Source organism: Cololabis saira, chromosome 18 (genome assembly GCF_033807715.1).
Source record: "Cololabis saira isolate AMF1-May2022 chromosome 18, fColSai1.1, whole genome shotgun sequence".
NCBI classification, from domain to species: Eukaryota; Metazoa; Chordata; class Actinopteri; order Beloniformes; family Belonidae; genus Cololabis; species Cololabis saira.
The window spans coordinates 2,522,007-2,547,391 of record NC_084604.1 but is presented as its reverse complement, the minus strand read 5'-3'; the positions used below and the strand labels follow the sequence as shown (position 1 = coordinate 2,547,391).

The 25,385-nt window shown below is 47.4% G+C and overlaps 1 protein-coding gene across 1 annotated transcript in view; it reads right to left on the bottom strand.

Annotated features, from left to right (window-relative positions):
- Window positions 1-25,385, bottom strand: part of rev3l (REV3 like, DNA directed polymerase zeta catalytic subunit) — a 97,170-nt gene that overhangs the window by 16,509 nt on the left and 55,276 nt on the right. Inside the window, exons 14-25 of the mRNA XM_061747106.1 lie at window positions 20,661-21,478; window positions 15,446-15,531; window positions 14,461-14,586; window positions 13,319-13,523; window positions 12,273-12,384; window positions 12,072-12,187; window positions 11,764-11,882; window positions 9,002-9,120; window positions 8,772-8,913; window positions 4,741-4,985; window positions 1,899-2,007; window positions 1,588-1,794 (exon numbers count right to left, since the gene is read on the bottom strand). Coding sequence (XP_061603090.1) covers window positions 1,588-1,794; window positions 1,899-2,007; window positions 4,741-4,985; window positions 8,772-8,913; window positions 9,002-9,120; window positions 11,764-11,882; window positions 12,072-12,187; window positions 12,273-12,384; window positions 13,319-13,523; window positions 14,461-14,586; window positions 15,446-15,531; window positions 20,661-21,478 — 2,404 coding nt within the window. The remainder of the gene's footprint in view (window positions 1-1,587; window positions 1,795-1,898; window positions 2,008-4,740; window positions 4,986-8,771; window positions 8,914-9,001; window positions 9,121-11,763; window positions 11,883-12,071; window positions 12,188-12,272; window positions 12,385-13,318; window positions 13,524-14,460; window positions 14,587-15,445; window positions 15,532-20,660; window positions 21,479-25,385) is intronic.

Genomic DNA, 25,385 nt, shown 5'->3' with positions numbered 1-25,385 from the left:
TTATCTATGGAACAGCCTACCAGAGAACCTCAGGGTTAGTTAGTTAGTTAGTTAGTTAGTTAGTTAGTTAGTTAGTTAGTTAGTTAGTTAGTTAGTTAGTTAGTTAGTTAGTTAGTTATCTATGGAACAGCCTGCCAGAGAACCTCAGGGTTAGTTAGTTAGTTAGTTAGTTAGTTAGTTAGTTAGTTAGTTAGTTAGTTAGTTAGTTATCTATGGAACAGCCTGCCAGAGAACCTCAGGGTTAGTTAGTTAGTTAGTTAGTTAGTTAGTTAGTTAGTTAGTTAGTTAGTTAGTTAGTTATCTATGGAACAGCCTGCCAGAGAACCTCAGGGCTGCAGAGAACGTTGATATTTTTAAAAGGAGGCTCAAGACACACTTTTTAGTTTGGCTTTTATCTGATCTCATTTATCTAGTCTTTTCAGCTATTTATTGTGTTTACTTCTTTAGCTTTGTTATTATCTTTAAAACTTTAAGCACATGTGTATGAGCGTGAGTGAGTGTGTGTGAACGCGTGGGGGGTGGGGTCGTATGGGATGTTTTAAATTGTGTTTTTGATTGTTATTTTATTCTGCATGTAAAGCACCATGTGTTGCATTTATATTGTATGATTTGGTGCTATATAAATAAATAAAGTTTGAGTTTGAGTTTAGATAGTCTAAACTGTACCACAACAAAACGCACGTGCAAATGTTTTTTGTTCTCTCTTTTTTTTCCTCATTTTCCAACTGACGGAAATCCGTCTAGAGACGGAGAACTTTAATCCGGTCAGTTAAGGAAAGAAACTACAGTAATCCCTGGCTGTAACGCCGTTCACCTTTCACGACTCGCTGCTTCACGGATTTACATTGTGCATCGTGTTCTGCATTCTGATTGGCTAAACAGTCTCCCCGCTTCTTCACTTCCTGTGTCAATAACGTTGGTTTCTTAGCAACAAGCTGAGAACGACCATTGAGCTTCAGCAGCAGCTCAAGAACGGGACCTTTGATGAATCGTTCATTACAGTCTCAGATATAATCCATGGTGACATGTCGGTTTAGAAGAATCTTTTTACCCAGAAGAAAAAAAGAGCGACAACAACGACCCATAACTATGTTCTTCTCTGGTAAAAACACTCCTGCACCGCGGCTTTAGGAGAAAAAGACGCTACAGAGTCAGGATGCAGCAGCATCAGAAGAGCAGAGAAATACACACCAGTCACAATTTGTCCTACTGTACTTATTGTATTTTTTTTTCATAATCATTTTTCATTTTCTCCCGTTCAGATCCAGTTACTCGGGTCGTGGTGGGGCGGGACTGATCTCCGCTATTTGAAGCCTTGTATAATAATTGAAAAAAAAAAAAAAAAAAAAAAGGTTGCTACTTCGCAGATTTCACCTAACTCGGGTTCTTTTTGGAACGTAACCCCCGCCAGAACCCAGGGATTACTGTTTTTAACTATTTATACCTTTATAAACTCAAACTTGAGTTAATGTTTACATATCAATATAAAAATCACATCTCCATTTCTGGCATCGTCGGTTTCAGACAAATGAAAACCAGTGGCTTCAGTCGTCTTTAAAGGAAGCTCTGGCTCTGGTGAGCACTCACCTCCACGCTGGGCATGCGTCCGGAGTAGTTGGCGGCGGTGTAGCCGAAGGTGACGTTGGCGATGAGCTTGAGCCCCAGCTGCCGGGCGTGCAGCAGCCTCGTCAGAGCCTTGTCGTCCTTGTAGGCTTTCATGGAGCGCTTCACCATGATCCTGGTGTTGAGGATCTCCTCCAGCATGCTGGGCAGGACGCCCTTCCGCACCGACGCCTGCACACAGGCCACACCCACGTCAGGCTCACAACTCAACAACGTTCCCAACGCAAGGTCACGTCCCCTCAGCGAGGGGTGACTGCTCAGAGGAGGCGTCGTACCTTGACGAAGGCGATGCCGCCGGGAGACACGGTGATGTCGTTACGGAGCCGGTACAGCAGCTCCGGAGCGACCCGAAGGGAGGTGCAGCCAAACCGGAACTCGTCAGGACTGAAGCAGAAACAGAGTGTGAAGGTCGTCCAAGGAAACTCAGCCTTCTTCTAAACACAGTATGGTGAGAGGTCCAGGAAGTGGACCCGGTGGAACCCCGCCGTCGGTGGGAGGACCGCGCCTCCACAGAGGCGTTGGACAGCTACAATCTTACAGCCTGTCCTAACTGCACGCGAGCGTCCGACTATCGCATCGCACTGCGTGGCATCGGACGCTCTCTGTCCTGAAACACTGAAACCCTTATGGGCCCCCACGTTCTTTTGATTGACAGCTGAAACTCGCTTTTTAAAAAGGCTGATTTATGGTTCCGCGTTACACCAACGCAGACCCTACGCCGTAGGGTACGCCGTCGATTTTACACGGAACCATAAATCAGCCTTTATTCACCGCACTACCCGCCCGTGTGCGCTCCTGAAAGAAACTCCTAAAAGAGTAAAGAGACAAGTAAAAGATGGGCGAGTACTTGTAATCTTCCTACGTTTGTACTTTCTAAACAGAAAACAAGCTTGATATTGTGATATTTAAATGTTCTTCTATTTTCTTCCTGTCACTCGCGTTGAAAGCCGGTTGAAAGTGCTGTAGGAAACAGTCATGATGAGGAACGGCTGATCCAGTTAGTGGAAATGAGAAGTTATCTCTATGATTCCTCCTCATTTCAATACAAAAAACCCAATAAAGTGGCAGACAGAAATATTAGCTTATTATTATATTATTATCTTATTATTATATCTTATTGTCTTATCAGAACCTTCCAGCTCTCTGTCCATCTCCCTCCAGCAGCTGCCACTTCATTGAGGTTCTTGTATTGAAATGACTGTTTCCTACAGCGCTTTCAACCGGCTTTCAACGCGAGTGACAGGAAGAAAATAGAAACAGAGCGTCCGACAAAAGTCCAGCTCAAAAAGGGGCAGCGTCGTGCTGCGTCGCTCGCAGCCAGTTAGGACAGTCCAATAGAAAATAAAGCAATGGAATTGTTTTTGTCGCTGACGCTCGCTCGCATCGCATGCAGTTAGGACACGGTGTTACAGGTTCATCAGCAGTTCCAAAAGTTAGGAGCCAATCAAAGTTGAGGGTGTGGCCAAAACGTAGTATCTAACCTACATCTGGCGGTGTAATGATCCAAACTAAACTAAACTTGGTTAAGACCTTCTGGATGGAACCTTACACCTGTCAATATGTAAAGAATTGACTTAAACAAGACTTTAATGGAAGGTAGGACTTGAAGCGCCACTTGACTAACTTTTTAAAATGTCTGCTAATAGAAGCCAGCGTTTGTGACGGCAGGTGGAGAAACGCCACGAAGCTGAGACCAAGTGGCCATCAGGGGGCGCTGCTCAACTTTATAAAACAGAAAAAAAGGGGCTGTGTCCGACACCTGCATCGCAGCGATGCCATGTCTGACCACAAGGGGGCAGCAGATGGTTCTGCCACTGCATCTCCAGAGAGAAGGTGACACTACAGGTCATTCCCCCTGCATGTGTTGGACCTGGTTACCCCAACGGGGTCACCAGTCCTCCAAAGGCTCCAAGTACTTCCTGGTGGACACGTTTGCACTCTAAATTTGTCATCCACCCATAATCCTTCCGTTCTTTCCTCAACCTGCGAGCAGTACTGGAGTTGAGGGGGGATGAGGGGGATGGCATCCCCTCCTGAAATAAAAACGGTCCAAATCATCCCCCTGTACAACTGCCATCCCTCCTTTCCATCCCTTATGTCATTTCATCAATGAATGTGGTTTTACTGCTATTTCAACATTTAGAATCTTCACCAGAAAAATAACACCAGAAAAATAACTTATTTGACAATTTTCACCTGTTTCAAGTAAATTTTCACTTGAAATAAGTAGGAAAATCTGCCAGTGGGACAAGATTTATCTTCTTATTACAAGCAAAAAAATCTTGTTCCACTGGCAGATTTTTCTACTTATTTCAAGTGAAAATCTACTTGAAACAGGTGAAAATTGTTGTTTTTTCCAGTGATGAGTCTTGTTTTAAGTGTAATGAGATTTTTTTTACTAAAATGAGACATTTTAACTAGAAATAAGACAAATATTCTTGTTAAGATTGTGAGTTTTTGCAGTGATCCATGTTACTTATCCTGTGAAGGACAGAGTCATATTGATAAGTTCAGAAAAGTGTTTTTTATTGTTGTGTTTTGATGTATTTGATGTAAGCCCAGTGGATATTTAAAGCTTACAGAAGGCTGCATTTAACTGCTGCTATGTCATTCCTGCAGTATTTCTGCAGGTGTTTTGGTCACTGCTATTATTTGTACTATATTATATTATTTGTAATCAGCACAAATTATCTGTCCCCATATGATCAAATCCACCATCCCCCCTGATTTCTTTTTACAACTTGAGAACTGCCTGCGAGTGAGCGACTGTTTCACGGTGACATGTTCAAATTTTTTAAAATCAAAACTGTCATTAAAGAAGCCACACATAGACATTTTACTAGCAGGAGGATTTCTTGTGTTTTCTGATGTATTAAAAAAACCCAAAAAACAGGAAAAATACTGGAAAAAAAGGAGGTTAAAACCCAACATGCAAGACTCTGCTGAGCTTGTGAGCCTGTTCATGTCTGCCGTGTACGAGCGCTGCAGACTCGTGCACGTTGGACAGAAGCTCTCACACATCCTTCAGTTGCTATGCAACAACCTGGGTTTTTTTAGCTCCCAGCATCAGCAGCGGGGGGCTGCAGCAGGGAGGGGGCTGCAAGTGTGTGTCCTTACGTTCCCAGACTGTCCACGTGGCCCAGGCAGGTGGAGAAGCAGTAGTTGTACGCGATGACGATGGACGGGTAGAGCGACTGGAAGTCCAGGACCACCACCGAGTTGCTGTAGAAGCGGGACTCCGGCTCCATCACCAGGGGGATGCACTGCGGCGCCCTCTGCTGGGCGCGCTGCTGCACGCTGGGCGTCACGGGGATGTAGTTCAGGGGCTTGGCCACGCGCAGCATCATGGATTCTACTCGGTACTGCAGGCGAGAGGAGGAGCAGCGTTTACGGCGGCACGTGACTGACCTGGGGCCGGTTTACACCCAAACAGTTTCACGCTTTAAGCTGGTCAGTACGCTGGTAACACTGGTAATACTGGTAACACTGGTAACACCAGTAACACCAGTAACACCGGTAACACCAGTAACACCGGTAACACCAGTAACACCGGTAACACCGGTAACACTGGTCAGTACGCTGGTAATACTGGTAACACTGGTCAGTACGCTGGTAATACTGGTAACACTGGTAACACTGGTAACACCGTTAACGCTGGTAATACTGGTAACACTGGTCAGTATGCTGGTAACACTGGTAACAACAGTAACGCTGGTAACAACAGTAACACTGGTAACAACAGTAACACTGGTAACGCCGGTAACACTGGTAACGCCGGTAACGCCGGTAACACCGGTAACGCCGGTAACGCCGGTAACACCGGTAACGCCGGTAACACCGGTAACGCCGGTAACACCGGTAACGCCGGTAACGCTGGTAACACTGGTAACACTGGTCAGTACGCTGGTAACACTGGTAACAACAGTAACACCGGTAACACTGGTAACGCCGGTAACACCGGTAACGCTGGTAACACCGGTAACACCGGTAACGCCGGTAACACTGGTAACACCAGTAACACCGGTAACGCCGGTAACACTGGTAACACCAGTAACACCAGTAACACTGGTAACACCGGTAACGCTGGTAACACTGGTAACACCAGTAACGCCGGTAACGCTGGTAACACCGGTAACACTGGTAACGCCGGTAACACCGGTAACACCGGTAACGCTGGTAACACCGGTAACGCCAGTAACGCCGGTAACACCGGTAACGCCGGTAACACTGGTAACACTGGTAACACCGGTAACACTGGTAACGCCGGTAACACTGGTAACGCCGGTAACGCCGGTAACACCGGTAACGCTGGTAACACTGGTAACACTGGTAACACTGGTAACACTGGTCAGTACGCTGGTAACACTGGTAACAACAGTAACACCGGTAACACTGGTAACGCCGGTAACACCAGTAACGCCGGTAACACTGGTAACACCAGTAACACCAGTAACACTGGTAACACCGGTAACACCGGTAACGCCGGTAACACCGGTAACACCGGTAACGCTGGTAACACCGGTAACGCCAGTAACGCCGGTAACACCGGTAACGCTGGTAACACTGGTAACACCGGTAACACTGGTAACACCAGTAACGCCGGTAACGCTGGTAACACCGGTAACACCGGTAACACTGGTAACACCGGTAACACCGGTAACACTGGTAACGCCGGTAACACTGGTAACACCGGTAACACTGGTAACACAAGTAACGCCGGTAACACCGGTAACACTGGTAACGCCGGTAACGCTGGTAACACTGGTAACACTGGTCAGTACGCTGGTAACACTGGTAACAACAGTAACACCGGTAACACTGGTAACGCCGGTAACACCGGTAACGCCGGTAACACCGGTAACGCTGGTAACACCGGTAACACCGGTAACGCCGGTAACACCAGTAACACCGGTAACGCCGGTAACACTGGTAACACCAGTAACACCAGTAACACCGGTAACACCGGTAACACCAGTAACGCCGGTAACGCCGGTAACACCGGTAACGCCGGTAACACCGGTAACACCGGTAACGCCGGTAACACCGGTAACGCCAGTAACGCCGGTAACACCGGTAACGCCGGTAACACTGGTAACACTGGTAACACTGGTAACACCGGTAACACTGGTAACACCAGTAACGCCGGTAACGCTGGTAACACCGGTAACACCGGTAACACTGGTAACACCGGTAACACTGGTAACACCGGTAACACTGGTAACACCAGTAACGCCGGTAACACCGGTAACACTGGTAACACCGGTAACACCGGTAACACCGGTAACGCTGGTAACACCAGTAACGCTGGTAACACTGGTAACGCCGGTAACACCGGTAACGCCGGTAACACCGGTAACGCCGGTAACACCAGTAACACCGGTAACACCGGTAACACCAGTAACACCAGTAACACCGGTAACACCGGTAACGCCGGTAACACCGGTAACACCGGTAACGCCGGTAACACCGGTAACACTGGTAACGCCGGTAACACCGGTAACGCTGGTAACACCGGTAACACCGGTAACACCAGTAACACCAGTAACACTGGTAACACCGGTAACGCCGGTAACACCGGTAACGCTGGTAACACCGGTAACACCAGTAACACTGGTAACACCGGTAACGCCGGTAACACCGGTAACACTGGTAACACCAGTAACGCCGGTAACACCAGTAACACTGGTAACACCGGTAACACCGGTAACGCTGGTAACACTGGTAACACCGGTAACACCGGTAACACTGGTAACACCAGTAACGCCGGTAACACCAGTAACACTGGTAACACCAGTAACGCCGGTAACACCAGTAACACTGGTAACACCGGTAACGCCGGTAACGCTGGTAACACTGGTAACACCGGTAACGCTGGTAACACCAGTAACACCGGTAACGCTGGTAACACCGGTAACGCCGGTAACACTGGTAACACCGGTAACACCGGTAACGCCGGTAACACCAGTAACACTGGTAACACCGGTAACGCCGGTAACACTGGTAACACTGGTAACACCGGTAACGCCGGTAACACTGGTAACACCGGTAACGCCGGTAACACTGGTAACACTGGTAACGCCGGTAACACTGGTAACACCGGTAACACCAGTAACACTGGTAACACCGGTAACGCTGGTAACGCCGGTAACACCGGTAACGCTGGTAACACTGGTAACACCGGTAACACCGGTAACGCCGGTAACGCTGGTAACACCGGTAACGCCGGTAACACCAGTAACGCTGGTAACACCAGTAACGCTGGTAACACCGGTAACACCGGTAACACTGGTAACACTGGTAACACCGGTAACGCCGGTAACACTGGTAACACCGGTAACGCCGGTAACACTGGTAACACTGGTAACGCCGGTAACACTGGTAACACCGGTAACACCAGTAACACTGGTAACACCGGTAACGCTGGTAACGCCGGTAACGCCGGTAACACCGGTAACACCGGTAACGCTGGTAACACTGGTAACACCGGTAACACCGGTAACGCCGGTAACGCTGGTAACACCGGTAACGCCGGTAACACTGGTAACACCGGTAACACCAGTAACGCTGGTAACACCAGTAACGCTGGTAACACTGGTAACGCCGGTAACGCTGGTAACGCCGGTAACGCCGGTAACGCCGGTAACACCGGTAACGCCGGTAACACCGGTAACGCCGGTAACACCGGTAACGCCGGTAACACTGGTAACACCGGTAACACCGGTAACGCTGGTAACACCGGTAACGCCGGTAACACCAGTAACACCGGTAACACCAGTAACGCTGGTAACACCAGTAACGCTGGTAACACTGGTAACACCGGTAACACTGGTAACACCGGTAACACCAGTAACGCCGGTAACGCCGGTAACACTGGTAACGCTGGCGTAGCTAAATGAAGAGACTTGTGGGTGGGGGTCCTCTGTCCACCCCCACCTTGTCCTCACATCCAGAGCAGACCAAAGATCTGATTAAACTTCACGGAGGAGACATGGCCACGTGGCTCCATGAGGTCGAGTGCTTCCTAGACGCCCAACCAACTGGACTGGATCCAACACCAGCCCAGAACTAGAACCTGGTCCAAAGGGGCTTATGGGAGGTCATTCTGCAGGGCCACATCTGCATGTGTGTGTGTGTGTGTGTGTGTGTACCTGCGATCCTCGGGTCAGAACATGCAGGAACTGAATCCCAAACACCCGGGCCAGCTCGCTGGTTTTGCCGATTATGTCGTTCTGCTGCAGCAGCTGCATGGTGCCACACACACGGCTGACGTAGTGGTCCACCACCTTCCACCTACACACACGCACACACACAGACAGACTGAGCCAGCTGCGGGTGGAGCAGGTGTAACCATCACCTAGCGGCCGGCGTGGACACGGACCTGTGTAGGTGAGTCTTGTGGTCGAACCAGTCGGACAGCGTGCGCGGGGCGTAGAGGGGGAACCGCTGGTGGAGCACGTGGAAGGCCACGTTCTCAAAGCTGTAGTTGTTCAACGTCACCTGGAGGAGAAACAAACACCATCTAGGTGAAGGTTCTGCAGAAACCAGACTGAACCCCAACCCCTGAACTCACACAGATTTCAGAACCTCCTTAGAGCCCAGATATACTTGCAGTTCAGAATGCGTATGCATCATGGCTGCCACGCGTATCCTGCGTTCATTTGACACATCAACGTGCACGTTTTCAAAAAGACACTGAACAACTATCTAAGGAAGAGGGGGGGCTTAAACTCCCAAACCTCAGGCACTATTTTTGGGCAGCACAGCTGAAGCCGCTAACAATTTGGCTCCAGGACATTGAGGATACCAGGTGGTTAAATATTGAAAAAAGCCTTTGCTCCAAACCCCTACATGTTATGCCCTTTCTAGATACTCCACTGAGAGAAGTCCAAATGAGTGAGTGGACTAAAGTCACTCTGGAAATTTGGAGAAAGATAAGAACTACTTTTGGGTTACGAATCTCCTCATTGACGCACCAAACCTCCTGGAGAGTTCAGGTTTGCCTTGTCCCTTAATGTAGTTTCTGTCTACGTCCTGTTGTACGTGTGTTTTTGTTCTTGTTTGTATTGTCCAATGCTACCTTTATGATGCTACTGTGGACACTTATGTATATGGAGATGTGTGTAGGGATATACTGTATTTTATTTTTTTTATATGTATGGAACAGCCGAGTATGTGTAAAAAAAAAAAAAAAAAAAAAAAGGAAACAGTTGTAATACGTGGATATTGTATTCTATATGAAGTTGCCTAATAAAAACAAAATAAAAAAAAAAAAAAAAGACACCGAACGCATACGCAACCTGCAGTTCTGGCTCTGCCTGCAAGTGGTGCTGATACCAGCTGGTCTGATACCGGCTGGTCCCGGTCTGGTACCAGCTGGTCCCGGTCTGGTACCAGCTGGTCTGGTACCAGCTGGTCTGGTACCAGCTGGTCCCGGTCTGATACCAGCTGGTCCCGGTCTGGTACCGGCTGGTCCCGGTCTGGTACCAGCTGGTCCCGGTCTGGTACCAGCTGGTCCCGGTCTGGTACCAGCTGGTCTGGTACCAGCTGGTCTGGTACCAGCTGGTCCCGGTCTGGTACCAGCTGGTCCCGGTCTGGTACCGGCTGGTCCCGGTCTGGTACCAGCTGGTCCCGGTCTGGTACCAGCTGATTCACGGTCTAACATTCCATTTCCGTTGGCGCAGTTTCCTTTGCCGAGATCGCAACCAAATAATAATAATTAGAATCTCCTCTTCATCCAATGTTGTCATGTAAACTTGTTTGTTGTTCTAATCTGCTACTGCTACTACTGCTGCTACTAAATATTTAATCACGTTTCCAACTGTTGCTCTGCTTACTGCCCCCTATCGGTCACCGCCGGTACTATGCGCTCTCTCTTCACGTACTACACGAGCGACGTTGCCGTTGGTGGTGCACGCGAACGGACGTGAACGCAGGCTCAAACAGCAAGTATATGTGGGCTCTTAGACTTCCATCCTTCATGCCAGGTTCATCAGGTCCCTGCTGGGCCCAGAACCCTTCAGGGCTGACCTCTGCCCCCCCCACATGGACCAGCTGCTGAGCTGTTGGTGTCAGGACTAGGCATGGGGCAATATACGATATTATCGTATATCGCGATAAAAAACGGCCGCGATAACGTTATCGTGGGGTACTGTAATTATCGCCAAAAAAAAAAAAAAAAAAAAAAAATTTTTTTTTTTTTTTGGAAGAAAGTGTCAATTCACTCGCCCGGTTGCATATCCGGCCCAGACCGGATACGGATCCAGCTGTAGAGGCGGAGCGCCGGGCGGAAGTGAAGAATCCCCCGACGTGTGTTATTGTTGATGAGCAGGCAGAGCAGCCAGCCACTGTTAAAGTTTCAGAGAGTAATACAATCAGTGTGCATTTGGCTCTACTTTGTCACTATTTGTCACTTATTTCTTTCGACTCTCAGGGAAGTATTTTCTTACAAAAAAAGAAAGTTCAAATAAGTACCGGTACTATAGTTTACACATTGTAATGCATAACATTTACAGTACTCTATTTGTTCTCTACCTCAAGTGTCACTGTGTTGAGAATGATTTGAGAATAAATGTTCTGAAGGAACCAGTGGATCCACGGTTAGTGTTTTTCCTTGCATTTTAAGAATTTTATAAGCGACACGCTAATATCGTGATAATATCGTAATCGTGATATTTTTGTCCACTAATATCGTGATATGAAATTTTCATATCGTCCCATGCCTAGTCAGGACTAGGACGTATCTCAGGAAGGTCTTGATGGTTCGGATGACTGACACTTGTGTTAACGGATCCATCCAGTCGCGCTCCACTCAGAATGGTGAGATTAAGGGTTTCCTCACGCTACTTCTTGGTTTTCGTGTGTTTGCTTCTGCTGGCAATGATTCAAAAGACCAGCGGTGACTGATTCACCGTAGGCGTGGGATTACACGACTAGTGGAGTTCTCCACTGCAGTCTGATTTATGTACGACTGAGTTGTTTTTGTTGTTGCGACTGCTCGCCCCGTGGGTTTGTGTCTCAGAGGGATCATCCCTACAAGTTACAATCTGTTAAATGATTGCAGGCGAGTGTTGCCTCAGCTGCTCAGCGCAGCAGAAGAACCACCAGACAGAGAGGAGAGTGTTGAGTCTGCAGGACACCTGCCTCGCTCTTCATCACCCTCCACAGGTTGAGGGTGACGCGGCCGATGATGTTGATCTCAGTCATGGTGTCGGCTCCGTACTCGTCCCTCTCTGCAGAGAAGCGGTTCTCTTTGGAGTCACCTGAGGAGGGACAGGCGGACGGTTACAGAGGGAAGCCTGATGTTCTGAAAGCCCCCGCCCAAACCCACAACGCTGCCCCCAGAACCTCCCGTGCTGTTGGGACCCCATGTCCCATGTTTTCACCACAGGCCTAGTGATGACGTTTGTCTGCCAGCGTGTTCAGCTCAACGCCAGCAGAGAGAGACGTACCTGGCACCCTGGACAGCTGCTGGCACAGGTCCACCCCGAGCACGGCTCCGCGCTGCAGCAGGTAGCCCCAGGAGCGCATCTGCACCTCGTAGCCCACCAGGATGTCCGGGTCCAACCTGCAGGAACACAGCCGTGACGGCGCCGGGTCAGACTCCCCCTGCGCTCAACCCCACGGGCGGGAACAACGGCCACAACACCCACCTCCTCACGACCGCCACCAGCTCCTCAAACAGCACCTTCTCCTCGGCGGCGTACGTCACCCGCAGCCCGGAGACGCCGGACCTGACCAGCAGGGGCGCCGTCTCGCTGCAACCTGCCGGGGACACACACTCGTCAGTAGGGCTGCAACTAACCACTATTTTAACAGTCCACTAGTCACCGACTATTAAAACCATTAGTCGACTAATCGGATAATTAGTAATTTTTTAAAAATTTAGTATGAGGTTGCTTTAATTATGTGGCAAATGATAATAAACACTAGAAAGATGGCACTAGAGCCCTGCTATAGCGGGACTGTTTTCTTCATCCTGCTCCCGCCCGCATCCGCTAAACTCTGAGAATTTATGCCCGCACGATAATAGAGATGCATTGATTTAGTGTGTTCTCCCGACAAATCTATCTGATTTAATGTTAACATGATCATTGTGGAGCTTGATGGATAATTGACAGTTCATAGTTACATGACAGAACGTTAGATGCAAATCCATCATTGTCATCATCGCACAAGCTTTTTCACCTTTCACGCATCACCAATTATGATTGAGGTTATAGCAACGAGAGTAGCTGTGAGTGGCTCAAATGATACTAATAAATAACATGAAATAAACAAAGTTAACGAATGAAACAAATTAATTTAACGAATCTTACCAAATATCTTACCAAGGCGAGTCTGTTTCGTTCAGCACTCCGACGTGCTTTCTCTTCAAATGCATTACCGACGTGCTCCCGTGAAAAGCAACGTCGGCTTTGCAAACCTTGCAAGTCATCTTTTTATTCACCGTATCGAGGCTAAAATGCTCCCAAACTTTTGTAGTTTTATTACCCGCAGCTGCTGAGACGCTATCGTGCTACACGACTCTCAGCAGAAATTGCATTGAAGTGAGACGCCTCACTCCGTTGGAAAAACACGTCTGGTGACAAATTGTCGACAATTTTGATGATCGATTTTTGTCGACGAATCGTTGCAGCCCTACTCGTCAGCCGCGCTCACGCACTGATTCGGGGGTGGGAGGGAAGCTGGCTGTCACCTGGGCCGTGTCCTCCGTGGTCCTGGTCCACCACGATGGCGCCGGTCAGCCGGGCGCCGCCGTCCTGGCCGCCGTCGCCCGGCAGCAGCGCGTCCGAGCTCAGGCAGTAGAATAAGGCACATATGGGGTCGAACTCCGGGTCCGGCTCCAGGTCACGGCGGGTCCTGGCGTGCAGCTCCAGGCTCATCAGTGTGAGGTGCTGGACCTGGAGAGCAGAGCCAACCAAGGGAACGAGGAAAGACATCAGCACTTCATTTCTCAACTCATACCACCACTTGTTGATTATGCAGATATTATTCATCAAAATACTCCAGATCCCCATCTTAAACCTCTGACTGTATTGATTGTGTAGATTTGTGTTACGTTGTCCTTTCACAACGTCATTGTTTAATGTTTGATTCATTGAACTGGTTTCAACCCAAATCTAGAGTCAGTTTCACTGGCTTCACTTCCTTTTTAAATGTGTTTATTTTCACTGTCCTCCACATTTAAAAGAACTTATGATTCTATATAACTCTCCATACTCACTCAGACATATTAGAATTTTAAAAGAGGTTGGTAAAGGATCATGTTATTTTAAAGCTCCATCAGATTGGAATAATCTTCCTCTCTTTTGCGTTCTATTACCTCTTTTCATTGTTTTAAGTTGTCATTATATTCTCATCTTAAAACAAATTGCCTATGTTTTTAATTTATTTATGTATTTTTTGTCCTTTTTTCTATCTATTTATTTATCTTTTCAGTTATTTAATGAGTCTATTTTGTAACTAGACTTATGTGGTAGGGGTTGTGTGGGAGGGGTGTGTGTGTTTTATGTCATGTATGTCTATACTGTATGTATGTATGTGTTGTAATGTTGTATGTTTTCTTGGGACCCCCTTGAAAATGAGATGTTACATCTCAAGGGGCTAAACTTTAATAAATTCTACAAAATTCTACAAAATTCTACTCTGATCTGAAGAGAGCTGGAAAAGCTGAAGCAGCTTTTACGAGTTTTAAACAGCGTTGAAGCGAAGTGGTGAAGGAAAACCTGTTCCTGGACCTGATTCAGGGGACCAGACCAGCTCTGGACCTCAGGAGAACCTGTTCCTGGACCAGACCAGCTCTGGACCTCAGGAGAACCTGTTCCTGGACCTGCTCACCTCATGCAGAGCTTTGGCGTCCTGCAGGTTCTGCATGCTGACTTTAAACCCGTACGAGTCGGCGATACTGGGCCCTTCGATCTGGGAGTCGTCTTTCTTTGGCACTTTCAAGGCAGCGAACTGGTTCTGTGGAGGGAAACACAACAATGACTACGTTTACATGCAGTCAAAATTGGGGTTATTGTTAATATTCCGGTTACTGAAACATTGGGAATATTCCGTTTACATGGTTATTAATCATTCAGGATATCTGGATCAAACCAGCGACGCACGGAGAACATCATGACGCAATTCCCCTCATTTCCTCTTCTTCTTCCTGTATCCAAATTCAAAACAAATGCTGCTTCACGCAACTTTTCTCTCACCTTCTTGTAAATCTTCTATCCCGGTACTTTCTACCGTCTACAAATGCAGAAATGTTCATATCCTACATTACATTTATGAAGTGATTAGTCTCCTCCTGGTCTTGTTTCTCCGTGTTTATAAGAACTTCCTGGACTCAAAAGACCAGGATTCCTTGTGAACAGAGCATGTGCAGAAAACAGATTCCTGTTCCGTTTGATGGGGATATTCTGTTTGGTGTTTACATGACCCAATATTCAGGTTTTAAAAGGAGTAACCCAGGGCTCATTATGGGGTTTTTAAAAACCGGAATATGAGCAAATTCCAGTAATTCAAAGGGGTTATTGGTGTTTACATGGCCGTGCAAATTCAGGTTATTGCCAATATTGGGGTTTTAAAAGGTTTATTGATGCTGGAAACACAACAATGAGGGTGATGGTGTTTGAGCGGACCCCCCCCCCCCCCCCCCCCCCCCCCCCCCCAAGGGTGATGGTGTTTGAGCGGACCCCCCCCAAGGGTGATGGTGTTTGAGCGGACCCCCCCCCCCAAGGGTGATGGTGTTTGAGCGGACCCCCCCCCCCCCCCCCCCCAAGGGTGATGGTGTTTGAGCGCCCCCCCCCCAGAAACAGGTGTGAGGACGGACCTTCATCTGCGTGGTGAGCAGCACTCTCCTCAGCGGGTCGGCCTGGCTCCTCCTCCTCTGCTGGAGTCTCTCAGCTACCGGGTCATCTGCAGCAGGAACCACAACACAGGAACTGAACACATCTGGGAACCCTTTCTCTCTTCTGGTTCAGAAACAAACACAATGTCGAGAAGAATGCAAACACAGGAACAAGGTGGTTACGTAAGGGTTAATGCCCGACGAGGTGTACGTTATCAGAAATACAGGACTGTCTCAGAAAATTTGAATATTGTGAGTTTCTGTAATGCAATTAAAAAAACAAAAATGTCATACATTCTGGATTCATTACAAATCAACTGAAATATTGCAAGCCTTTTATTATTTTAATATTGCTGATCATGGCTTACAGCTTAAGAAAACTCAAATATCCTATCTCAAAAAATTAGAATATTCTGGGAATCTTAAACTTAAACTGTAAACCATAATCAGCAATATTAAAATAATAAAAGGCTTGCAATATTTCAGTTGATTTGTAATGAATCCAGAATGTATGACATTTTTTTTTTTTTTTTTAAATTGCATTACAGAAAATAAAGAACTTTATCACAATATTCTAATTTTCTGAGACAGTCCTGTATATGGACGACGCGGGGACGTGAACCGTCCTCTGCCAGGTTTGCCTCCACAAAGTCCATATATTTATGTTAATGTCACCTGGAAGGGCATTATCCGCTTATACCACGGTCACTTACCAAAAAACATAAATATTAAATCAGTTATTCATGCTTTAATGTGTTTTCAGTGTAAATCATTAGTTTTATAACAAGCCACAGCTGAGCGACTATTTAATCTCTCGTCTGCAGCCGTTGGAACCTGGTAAATTACAATGTTTTTTAACAAACTAACTCAGTTTCCTTGGTAACGGGGGATATTCTAGTCCGCTCAGCTCCGCTCACCTATTTTCTTTTCTCTCCTCTTCTGCATCCCAGTCATCAAAATTGTTAAATTCACCAAATAAATGAAAAGAAATCACAAAATCTCTCATGTGGCCGTCCTGCGGTAGCCGGCTCTTCTTCTCTGAATCACTTTTAATGTACACCTGCCAGCTAATCAGAATGGAGTATTCACACGGGCCGTGGTTTCATCTGGTTTAACATGGCAGACTGAGGAGCCGCGCTGAATTTAAAGGTTCACTTTTGAGAGTGGGGTTCCCGGCGTCCTGGTGCTCCGCCGTCGGTTCTGACCAGAGAATCATGTTTCCAACACGGAGCTGGACGTGAGCGCGTTTCTACCACCAAACTCCACCTTTACTCTTACGAGTTGCTACGTGTGCTGGAACCAGGCGCCTGGACGTCTCCGTGTTTTCCCAACATATCGTCACGAACAGAACAACCTGGTTCCTTTTCCCTGCTTTCTTATTAAAACTGTTTTTTCCCAACAAATTCTCCACTCTGGAGAGAATATGCATGGAAAAATGTCATCCGTTATTTTGTCATCCGTTATTTTTGCACTCCATATCAAAAGAGATCATATTCTACTCAGACAGAATGTTGGAGCTGTTGTGGAAGCAAAGAGGTGAATCACTATCACATATTCTGGTGTTGTCACCCCATTTTGGTTGCGAGTACATCAAATTCTTGAGACTGTTTTCAACAAAAATAACTCTTTGCTTTAATTTGTTATATTTGATGGATATAGAGGAACTGGAATGGAGGAATAAAGATAAATATTTACTGAGAATATTACTGGTGGCTTGTAAGAAATCAATAACAAAGAAATGGCTGAAGAGGGAGGTCTAGTGTAGATGAATGGATTGATAATGTACCGCATCTATGGAATGGAAACAATTACTTTTAATTTAAGAACACAGAGGCATTTATTGATAATTGACAAAAGTGGATTACATATGTCTCTACAACAAGACCGGACTTCAGGTGATTTCAGACTGGAATATCAGAATATTCTTTATGTACGTACTTTTTCTTCTTTTTTCTGGAGGTGTTTACCAGTCCCCTTATGTACGCTTCTGCTTTCCCCGCGATACTTTTGTTCGGATTTATAGGTCTTCATGTTGATTGTTTGACTGTAAAACTAAAACCAATAAAAAGTAAATGACAAAAAAAAAAGTTTTCCTTCTGTTGAGGAAACAATTACTGTTTCAGGTACTTTTGTGCAACTTGGGATTGAGAATTAAAATGTGGGAATAATGTGCGGCAGCCATTGAAGCGCTCGGGAGGGAGGCGGCTTCAGCTAAAGCAGTGATTCTTAACCATAGGGCCGCGGCCCACACTTGGGCCGCGAGCGCCCCCTAGTGGGCCGCAAAAAAATTTCTGTTTTGTAGGTTTGGGCCGCGGGGGCCGTGGGACTGCATCCCGACCATGTGGTGGCGCTAATGCGTTAGTCAGTTGTTACTGACTGCCAGCCGGTGGAGGAGGGAACCAAGAGGAAGAAGCGGGGGAGCTCTATAAAAGAGGAGAATAATGCCGCGGCACGTTCCATTTACCTCGGACACTCATCTAGCTGCACGTGTACTGTTAGAGGAGCTTGCGGCTGCTTTTAAGAAATGAGACTCTCTAGCGCCACCCTTCACCACGACGGCCGTTGGGGGTACTGCAGCCAACAGTGAAGCCGGCACAGGAGAACGGGGAGAACGTGCATGCAGCGTCATGTGACGTCACATCCGCAGGACAGCGCGGGAAAATCGGGACCGAATTGCAGCACATTTTGCAAATAAAAAAAACAGCCTCAAGCTCCTTTAAGGCCTGTATTTACGGAGAAAATCCTTTGTTTTGCACAAAATAGGTTTAAATCCGCCAGGATAAGGGATGGTTTACTTGGTCTGCGCTCAGAGTCGGCTTGGATCTGCCAGTATCAGGGATTGATTACTTGGTCTGCGCCCAGCAACGGGGAGAGCGAGCGCGGCGTGATCCTTTATTTTTATATTCTCCATCGTGGCCACAACTAAGCCCAAAGCCCGAAACAGACTCAGAGCAACGCTGCATGCTACTCTGAGAGTGAGCCTTTCCCCCATTCCACCCAGACTGGACCTGATTGTGTCTCAGAGGCCCAAGTGTCTCATTAAGAGCTGCAGATAAAAAGGAAATTGTATTTTTTTTTTATATGTATATGAAAGAAAATAAAGATTCTTCTGGTTCTGCTATGCACAAATATAGTTTCATTTGCACTTTATTTCAATTTCATTTACAGTTTATTTAATTTAACATTATTTTGAATGTATTTATTTTACTTTTTATTAATAATAATAGCTTGGTTTTATATAGCGCCCTTCAAGGCACCCAGAGCGCTTTTTACAGAGACCATTATTCATTCCTACACATCCTCACCGGTGGTGGTAAGGTACGTTTGTAGCCACAGCTGCTACGTTTGTAGCCACAGCTGCCCTGCAGAGTGACAGAAGTGTCAGTCGGCCCCTTCCGACCACCACCAAACATTCAAAAACATTCACACGGGGCAACGTGGGTATGGTGTCTTGCCCAAGGACACTACGACAGCAACTGGGACGTAGCGGGATTCGAACTGCCGACCTTCCGATCATTGGACGACCCGCTCTACTGCCATCCATTCATTGATTTATATGTATATATATTTTTTATTCTGAGTCCTTCCTTTTTTATTTAAGTAAAATCTAATTATTGATCTTTTTTTATTAATAAGCCTGAACTGATTGATTTGTCATAGTATAAATCAAGCTTGACATGTGCATGTTAACATTGACATGTTTCATAAAAGTCTGTGATGATCATTTTATTTGACAAGGTTTTTACTTGGGCCCTGGGCCGCTCTGTACTGAAATAATTGGGCCTCGAGGTCAGAAAGGTTAAGAACCCCTGAGCTAAAGGCCTGGAAAACTAAGAGAAGATCAGTCTGTATGGACATGGACCACACGGTGAGGGGAGCTCATCGCTCCAAAACCGCCATCAAGAAGCCAGATTACAGTTTATAGATGAACATTGTTCTGCATCGTTGTGTCCTGACACTGCAATTAATCTGTTTCGCCAGAATGATCGTTATTAAAACAAACAAAACAAACAAAACAAAAAGTCCTGCAGACCTCAACTCTGGAGCACGGGGGCGGCCGCATCATGCTCGGATATAGATGAGTTTTCTAAATGGACTACGACCCCAAATAAACTTCCACAGTATTTAAATGAGTGAAACGTCCTGGCTGAAACATCTGGGAACGCTGACTGTCCTGAAACAGCAAACGTTTCTTAAACTTCCCCATCAGAGCCAAGAAGAAGAAACTTTCACCTTTCCTCTCTTCTCCTCTTCCCTTCCTCTCTTCTCCATTTCCATTTTTATTTATTATAAGTATCTCATAGCTATTATTTTTGTCCATCGCTACTGTAGTTTCTTGTGCTGGCCCCCCTTTTCTTCTCTTTTCTTCTCTTTTGTTCATGGTGCAGCATCCTCTGCTGGTGGTGAAGAGCATCTCTGAATGCACGGGGGAGAGGTTTGTCCGTCAAGACTCCTCTCCCTGGCCCTGCCCCTTCTCAACCTTTCCCGACCCTGAATCTAACCTGGGGCTTGCTGATTGGGCCGGAGCTTCGGGAGCTGCGTGCTGGCCTGCAGTCCCCACCCCCGGTCATCCCGTTGCTGCTTCCACCTGCCTGCGGTCCCCACCCCCAGTAATCCCGTTGCTGCTTCCACCTGCCTGCGGTCCCCACCCCCGGTAATCCCGTTGCTGCTTACACCTGCCTGCAGTCCCCACCCCCGGTCATCCCGTTGCTGCTTCCACCTGCCTGCAGTCCCCACCCCCGGTCATCCCGCTGCTGCCTCCACCTGCCTGGGCCAACCCCCCCCCTCTGGTCATCCCGCTGCTGCTTCCACCTGCCTGCTGTGCTGCTGACGTCCCTGACCCCCCAGTCTGGCCCTCGGTAGGAGGGTCCCCCCTTATGATCCAGGTCCTGGTCCAGGTTTCTTCCTCCTAAAGGGGAGTTTTTCTTGCCACTGTTTGGCTTAAGGTTTTTCTCCCACTAGGGGAGTTTTTACCTGCCATTGTTTATGTAATAATTGCTCAGGGGTTTATGTTTATGTTCTGGGTCTCTGGAAAGCGTCTGGAGACAACTTTTGTTGTATTAGACGCTATATAAATAAAATTGAATTGAAGAATCTTGCGTGTCTCAGCTAAAGTGTACATAAACATCTGGCTGCAGCTGTAAATACCACCAGTGTTCCTGCTCTGAAGATGCAGAATGGACGCTGGTCTTCCTACCTCCAGCGATGGGGGTGCTGCACAGCGGGTCCGGGTCCTCCTTGCAGCGACGCCGCCTGCTCAGGAAGGGGGTGCTGTGAAGGAGCCCCTGGTCCTCCCCATCACTGTCACAGAGAGACGAGGGGCTACGGGGGCTGCAGGGGCTGCAGGGCCCCCCCGGCCCCCCCTGGGGTCCAGACACGCCGGAGGGCCGAGGTTCTGCTGAGCTCTCAGCCGGCCTGGTGCCCGGCCGGCCTGGGTCCGAGGAGCTGGGCTGCCACGGGGGCAGCTCTGGGGACTCTGGGGACGGCGTCTCCGGGACTTCATCAGGAGCCGCGCTGCCCAGGTCTGAAACCGGACTGGCTTCTGTGGACGGGCATGGCGAGCCGGGTTTGGCCAGCGGGGAAATAATCAGGGACAGGTTGAGTTTCTTCCTCCTGGGCGTCCTGACGCCGGAGAGGTTTCTGTTCTGCTGGGGCGGCTCCGCCCTCCTCGGGTCTCCCTCCTCCAGGTTAACCTCCCTCCTGCCTCTCTGGAGACTCTCGTACTGTTTCCGGGCCTCCAGCCAGAGCTGCACGCGCTGCTGGCTGGGGGGGATCCTGCAGGGCAGCAGCACCACCTTCCTGTTGCTGGCAGAGGGCGGGTGGAGCTGTGGGTGGAGCGGCGGGTCCGGCGCCCCGCCGGCCCCCGGGGACGACGGGGCCACGCCGGCGGGGTTGGTCATGGCCGCGAAGGCCGTCTTCCAGAAGCGCAGGCCCTCCAGAGACAGGTCTCCGCTGAACTCTGCCAGATCCTGGACCAGTCTGCTCCCCACCGTCAGCTTACGGCCGCCCACCTCCCTGAGGAGACAGAACCATGACCCGTCTCAGAGTAGAGCACCTACAGCAAACTAACACAAGCCTTACTAATACTGCTTTCTCTTCTTACAGGGTTTAACTCTTTTACCCAAATATCTCCTCCAAATGTGACATGTATTAACCCTTGTGCTGTCTTTGGGTCAAGGGAGGGTGGAGGGAGAAAATAAGGAATGAAGGAAGGAGGAAAAGATGGAAGGAAGGAAGGAAGAAAGGAGAAAAGAAGGAAGGAAGTAGGAAAGGGAGTAAGGAAGGGAGAAAAGATGGAAGGGAGGAAAGATGGAAGGGAGGAAAGAAGGGAGAAAAGATGGAAGGGAGGAAAGATGGAAAGAAGGAAAGAAGGGAGAAAAGATGGAAGGGAGGAAAGATGGAAAGAAGGAAAGAAGGGAGAAAAGATGGAAGGGAGTATGGAAGGGAGAAAATTCAATTCAATTCAATTCAATTTTATTTATATAGCGTCTAATACAACAGAGTTGTCTCTAGACGCTTTACAGAGACCCATACCCAGAACATGACCCCCGAGCAGTTATTACATAAACAATGGCAGGTAAAAACTCCCCTAGTGGGAGAAAAACCTTAAGCCAAACAGTGGCAAGGAAAAACTCCCCTTTAGGAGGGAAGAAACCTTGAGCAGGACCAGGCTCATCAGGGGGGACCCTCCTGCCGAGGGCCAGACTGGTGGGTCAGGGACGGCAACAGCACAGCAGGCAGGTGGAAGCAGCAACGGGATGACCGGGGGTGGGGACCGCAGGCCAGCACGCAGCTCCTGAAGCTCCGGCCCAATCAGCAAGTCCCAGGTTGGGGTGCAGGGTCAGGAAAAGACTTGTGCTCCGTAATGCAAGCTACAAGCCACCCACGGCCACCTGCAGGACAAAAGAGAGAAAAGGGAGGAGAAGGGGGGGCCAGCAACGGGATGACCAGGGGTGGGGACCGCAGGCCAGCACGCAGCTCCCGAAGCTCCGGCCCAATCATCAAGTCCCAGGTTGGGGTGCAGGGTCGGGGAAAGGTTGAGAAGGGGCAGGGCCAGGGAGAGGAGTCTTGAGGGACGAACATTCTCCCCCGCCCAAAAGGGGCCGTTACCCTGCCCCCCTCACTCCCACACTGCAGGTTCCGGTGTCCGGCAAAGGATGCTGCAACATGTACAAAAGAGAGAAAAGGGAGGAGAAGGGGGGGCCAGCACAAGAAACCACAGGAGCGACTCTGACACACTAAAGTTTACACTACCTAGAGATTTACCAACACCAGCTAGAGGTTTACTAAACACTAACTATAGGCTTTACTAAACAGAAATGTTTTAAGTTTAGTTTTAAAGGTGGAGGTGGTGTCAGCCCCCTTAACCCAGATTGGAAGTTGGTTCCATAGTAGTGGCGCCTGATAGCAGAACGCCCGCCCTCCAAATCTACATTTAGATACTCTAGGAACTACGAGTAAACCTGCACTCTGAGAACGGAGAGCTCTGACAGGAACATAAGGCACTATCAGGTCTTGCAAATAATGCGGAGCTAAGCCGTTTTGGGCTTTATACGCAAGTAATAAAATTTTAAATTGGATTCTGAATTTTACGGGTAACCAATGGAGCGACGCTAACACTGGAGAGACGTGGTCTCTCCTGCTAATTCCTGTCAGTACTCGTGCTGCTGCATTTTGGATCAGCTGGAGCCTATTCAGCAAATTACTTGGACATCCTGCTAACAACACATTACAGTAATCTAGTCTAGAAGATACAAACGCATGAACTAGTTTTTCTGCATCACTCTGTGAGAGGATTTTCCTAATCTTTGCAATATTACGGAGATGGAAAAAGGCTATTTTACAAACCTGATTGACATATGGTTTAAACGACAAATCCTGATCGAAAATAACACCAAGATTTCTCACAGTTGCACTGGAAGCCATCGCAACACCATCTAATCCCTTCCTAAGATGCTCTGGACCAAGAATGATAACCTCTGTTTTATCTGAATTTAGAAGCAGGAAATTTCTGGACATCCAGTCCTTGATGTCCCTAAGACATGCCTGAAGTTTAACTAACGGTTCTGTTTCATCCGGCTTCATAGACAAATAGAGCTGCGTATCATCAGCATAACAATGAAATTGTATGCCGTGATTCTGGATTATACTTCCCAACGGCTGCATGTATAAACTGAACAAGATTGGCCCTAGCACTGAACCCTGCGGAACACCATAACAGACCCTTGACTGTTCTGAAGAAACCTCATGTACATGAACAAACTGGAACCTGTCAGATAGGTATGATTTAAACCAACATAGAGCTGTCCCTTTAATCCCAACAACATGCTCTAACCTGTGCAGTAAAATGCCATGATCTATAGTGTCAAAAGCAGCACTGAGGTCCAGTAGAACCAGTATGGACACTAATCCCTTATCTGAGGCCATAAGGAGGTCATTCGTGACTCGAACAAGTGCTGTCTCTGTGCTATGATGCATTCTGAACCCTGACTGAAAGACTTCAAACAGATCATTTCTATACAAATAGTCACATAACTGGCTTGAAACTGCCTTTTCCAGAATTTTAGACACAAATGGAAGGTTGGAAATTGGTCTATAATTAGCTAAGGTGTCTGGGTCAAGAGAAGGTTTTTTAAGTAAAGGTTTAATTACTGCGACTTTGAAAACCTGTGGTACATATCCTAAACTTAGGGATAAGTTAATTTGGTCCAGTATTGTCGTACCAATAAGAGAAAAAATATGTTTGAATAGTCGAGTCGGGATGGGGTCTAACATACATGTGGTTGACTTAGCTCTATTAACGAGTGAAGTCAGCTCAGGGAGGTCTATAGGATCAAAACAGTCTAGAGACAAGTCAGAGCCTAGGGAAGTCGCTAAAGCTGAAGAAACACCTACAACCGGCTGGTTGATTTCTTCTCTAATTCTCGCGATTTTACTGTTGAAGAAGCCCATAAAGTCCTCACTACTGAGAGCTGCAGGAATGCACGGCTCAACAGAGTTGTGACTCTTTGTCAGCCTGGCTACAGTGCTGAACAGAAAACGTGGGTTACTTTTGTTATCCTCTATCAACGTTGAATAATAAGCTGTTCTGGCTTTGCGAATGGCTTTTTTATATACTATTAGAATATCTTTCCATTCACGATGAGAGTCTACAGACCTACAAGAGTACCACTTCCTTTCCATTTTACGCACGTTTTGTTTCAACATGCGGATATCTGAATTATACCAGGGAGTTAAGCTCCTGTGGCTAGAAACCCTCCTTTTCAAAGGAGCAACTTCATCTAAAGCTGAATGCAACAAATCAGCAGTGTTACTAGCAAGGAAATCAACATCTGCAGAGGTAGAACCCAAGTCACTGGCCTCGACTACATCACTATTTCGCACTGTCGTAAGATAAGCAATGGCCTCCCTAAATTTAACAATAACTTCATCAGACAAACATCTGCTAAAATAATACCTCCTATTTTGCACTTCAACATCAACAAAATTAAATTCAAATGTTATTAAGTAATGGTCGGATAAAAGGGAGTTTACAGGTGACACCAACAGACCATCAGTTTCAACACCGTAGGTGAGAACGAGATCGAGAGTATGATTAAAACAGTGCGTCGGTTTATCCACTTTTTGTGAGATACCCATTGATTCTAGAAGAGAATCGAAGGCTAATTTAAGATTATCGCTTTCAACATCCATATGAATGTTAAAATCACCCACTATGATGAATTTATCTGTGCTGATCAATAATCCAGAAAGGAAATCTGAAAATTCAGACAAAAACTCCAGATACGCACCAGCAGGGGGCCGGTACACTACCACTAACACAACTGGCTTCTCTGATTTCCGGCTCGGAAATTTCAGACCAAGCATGAGGCTTTCAAATGTATTATAGTTGCACTTAGGTTCAATTTTTGTTTCGAGACCG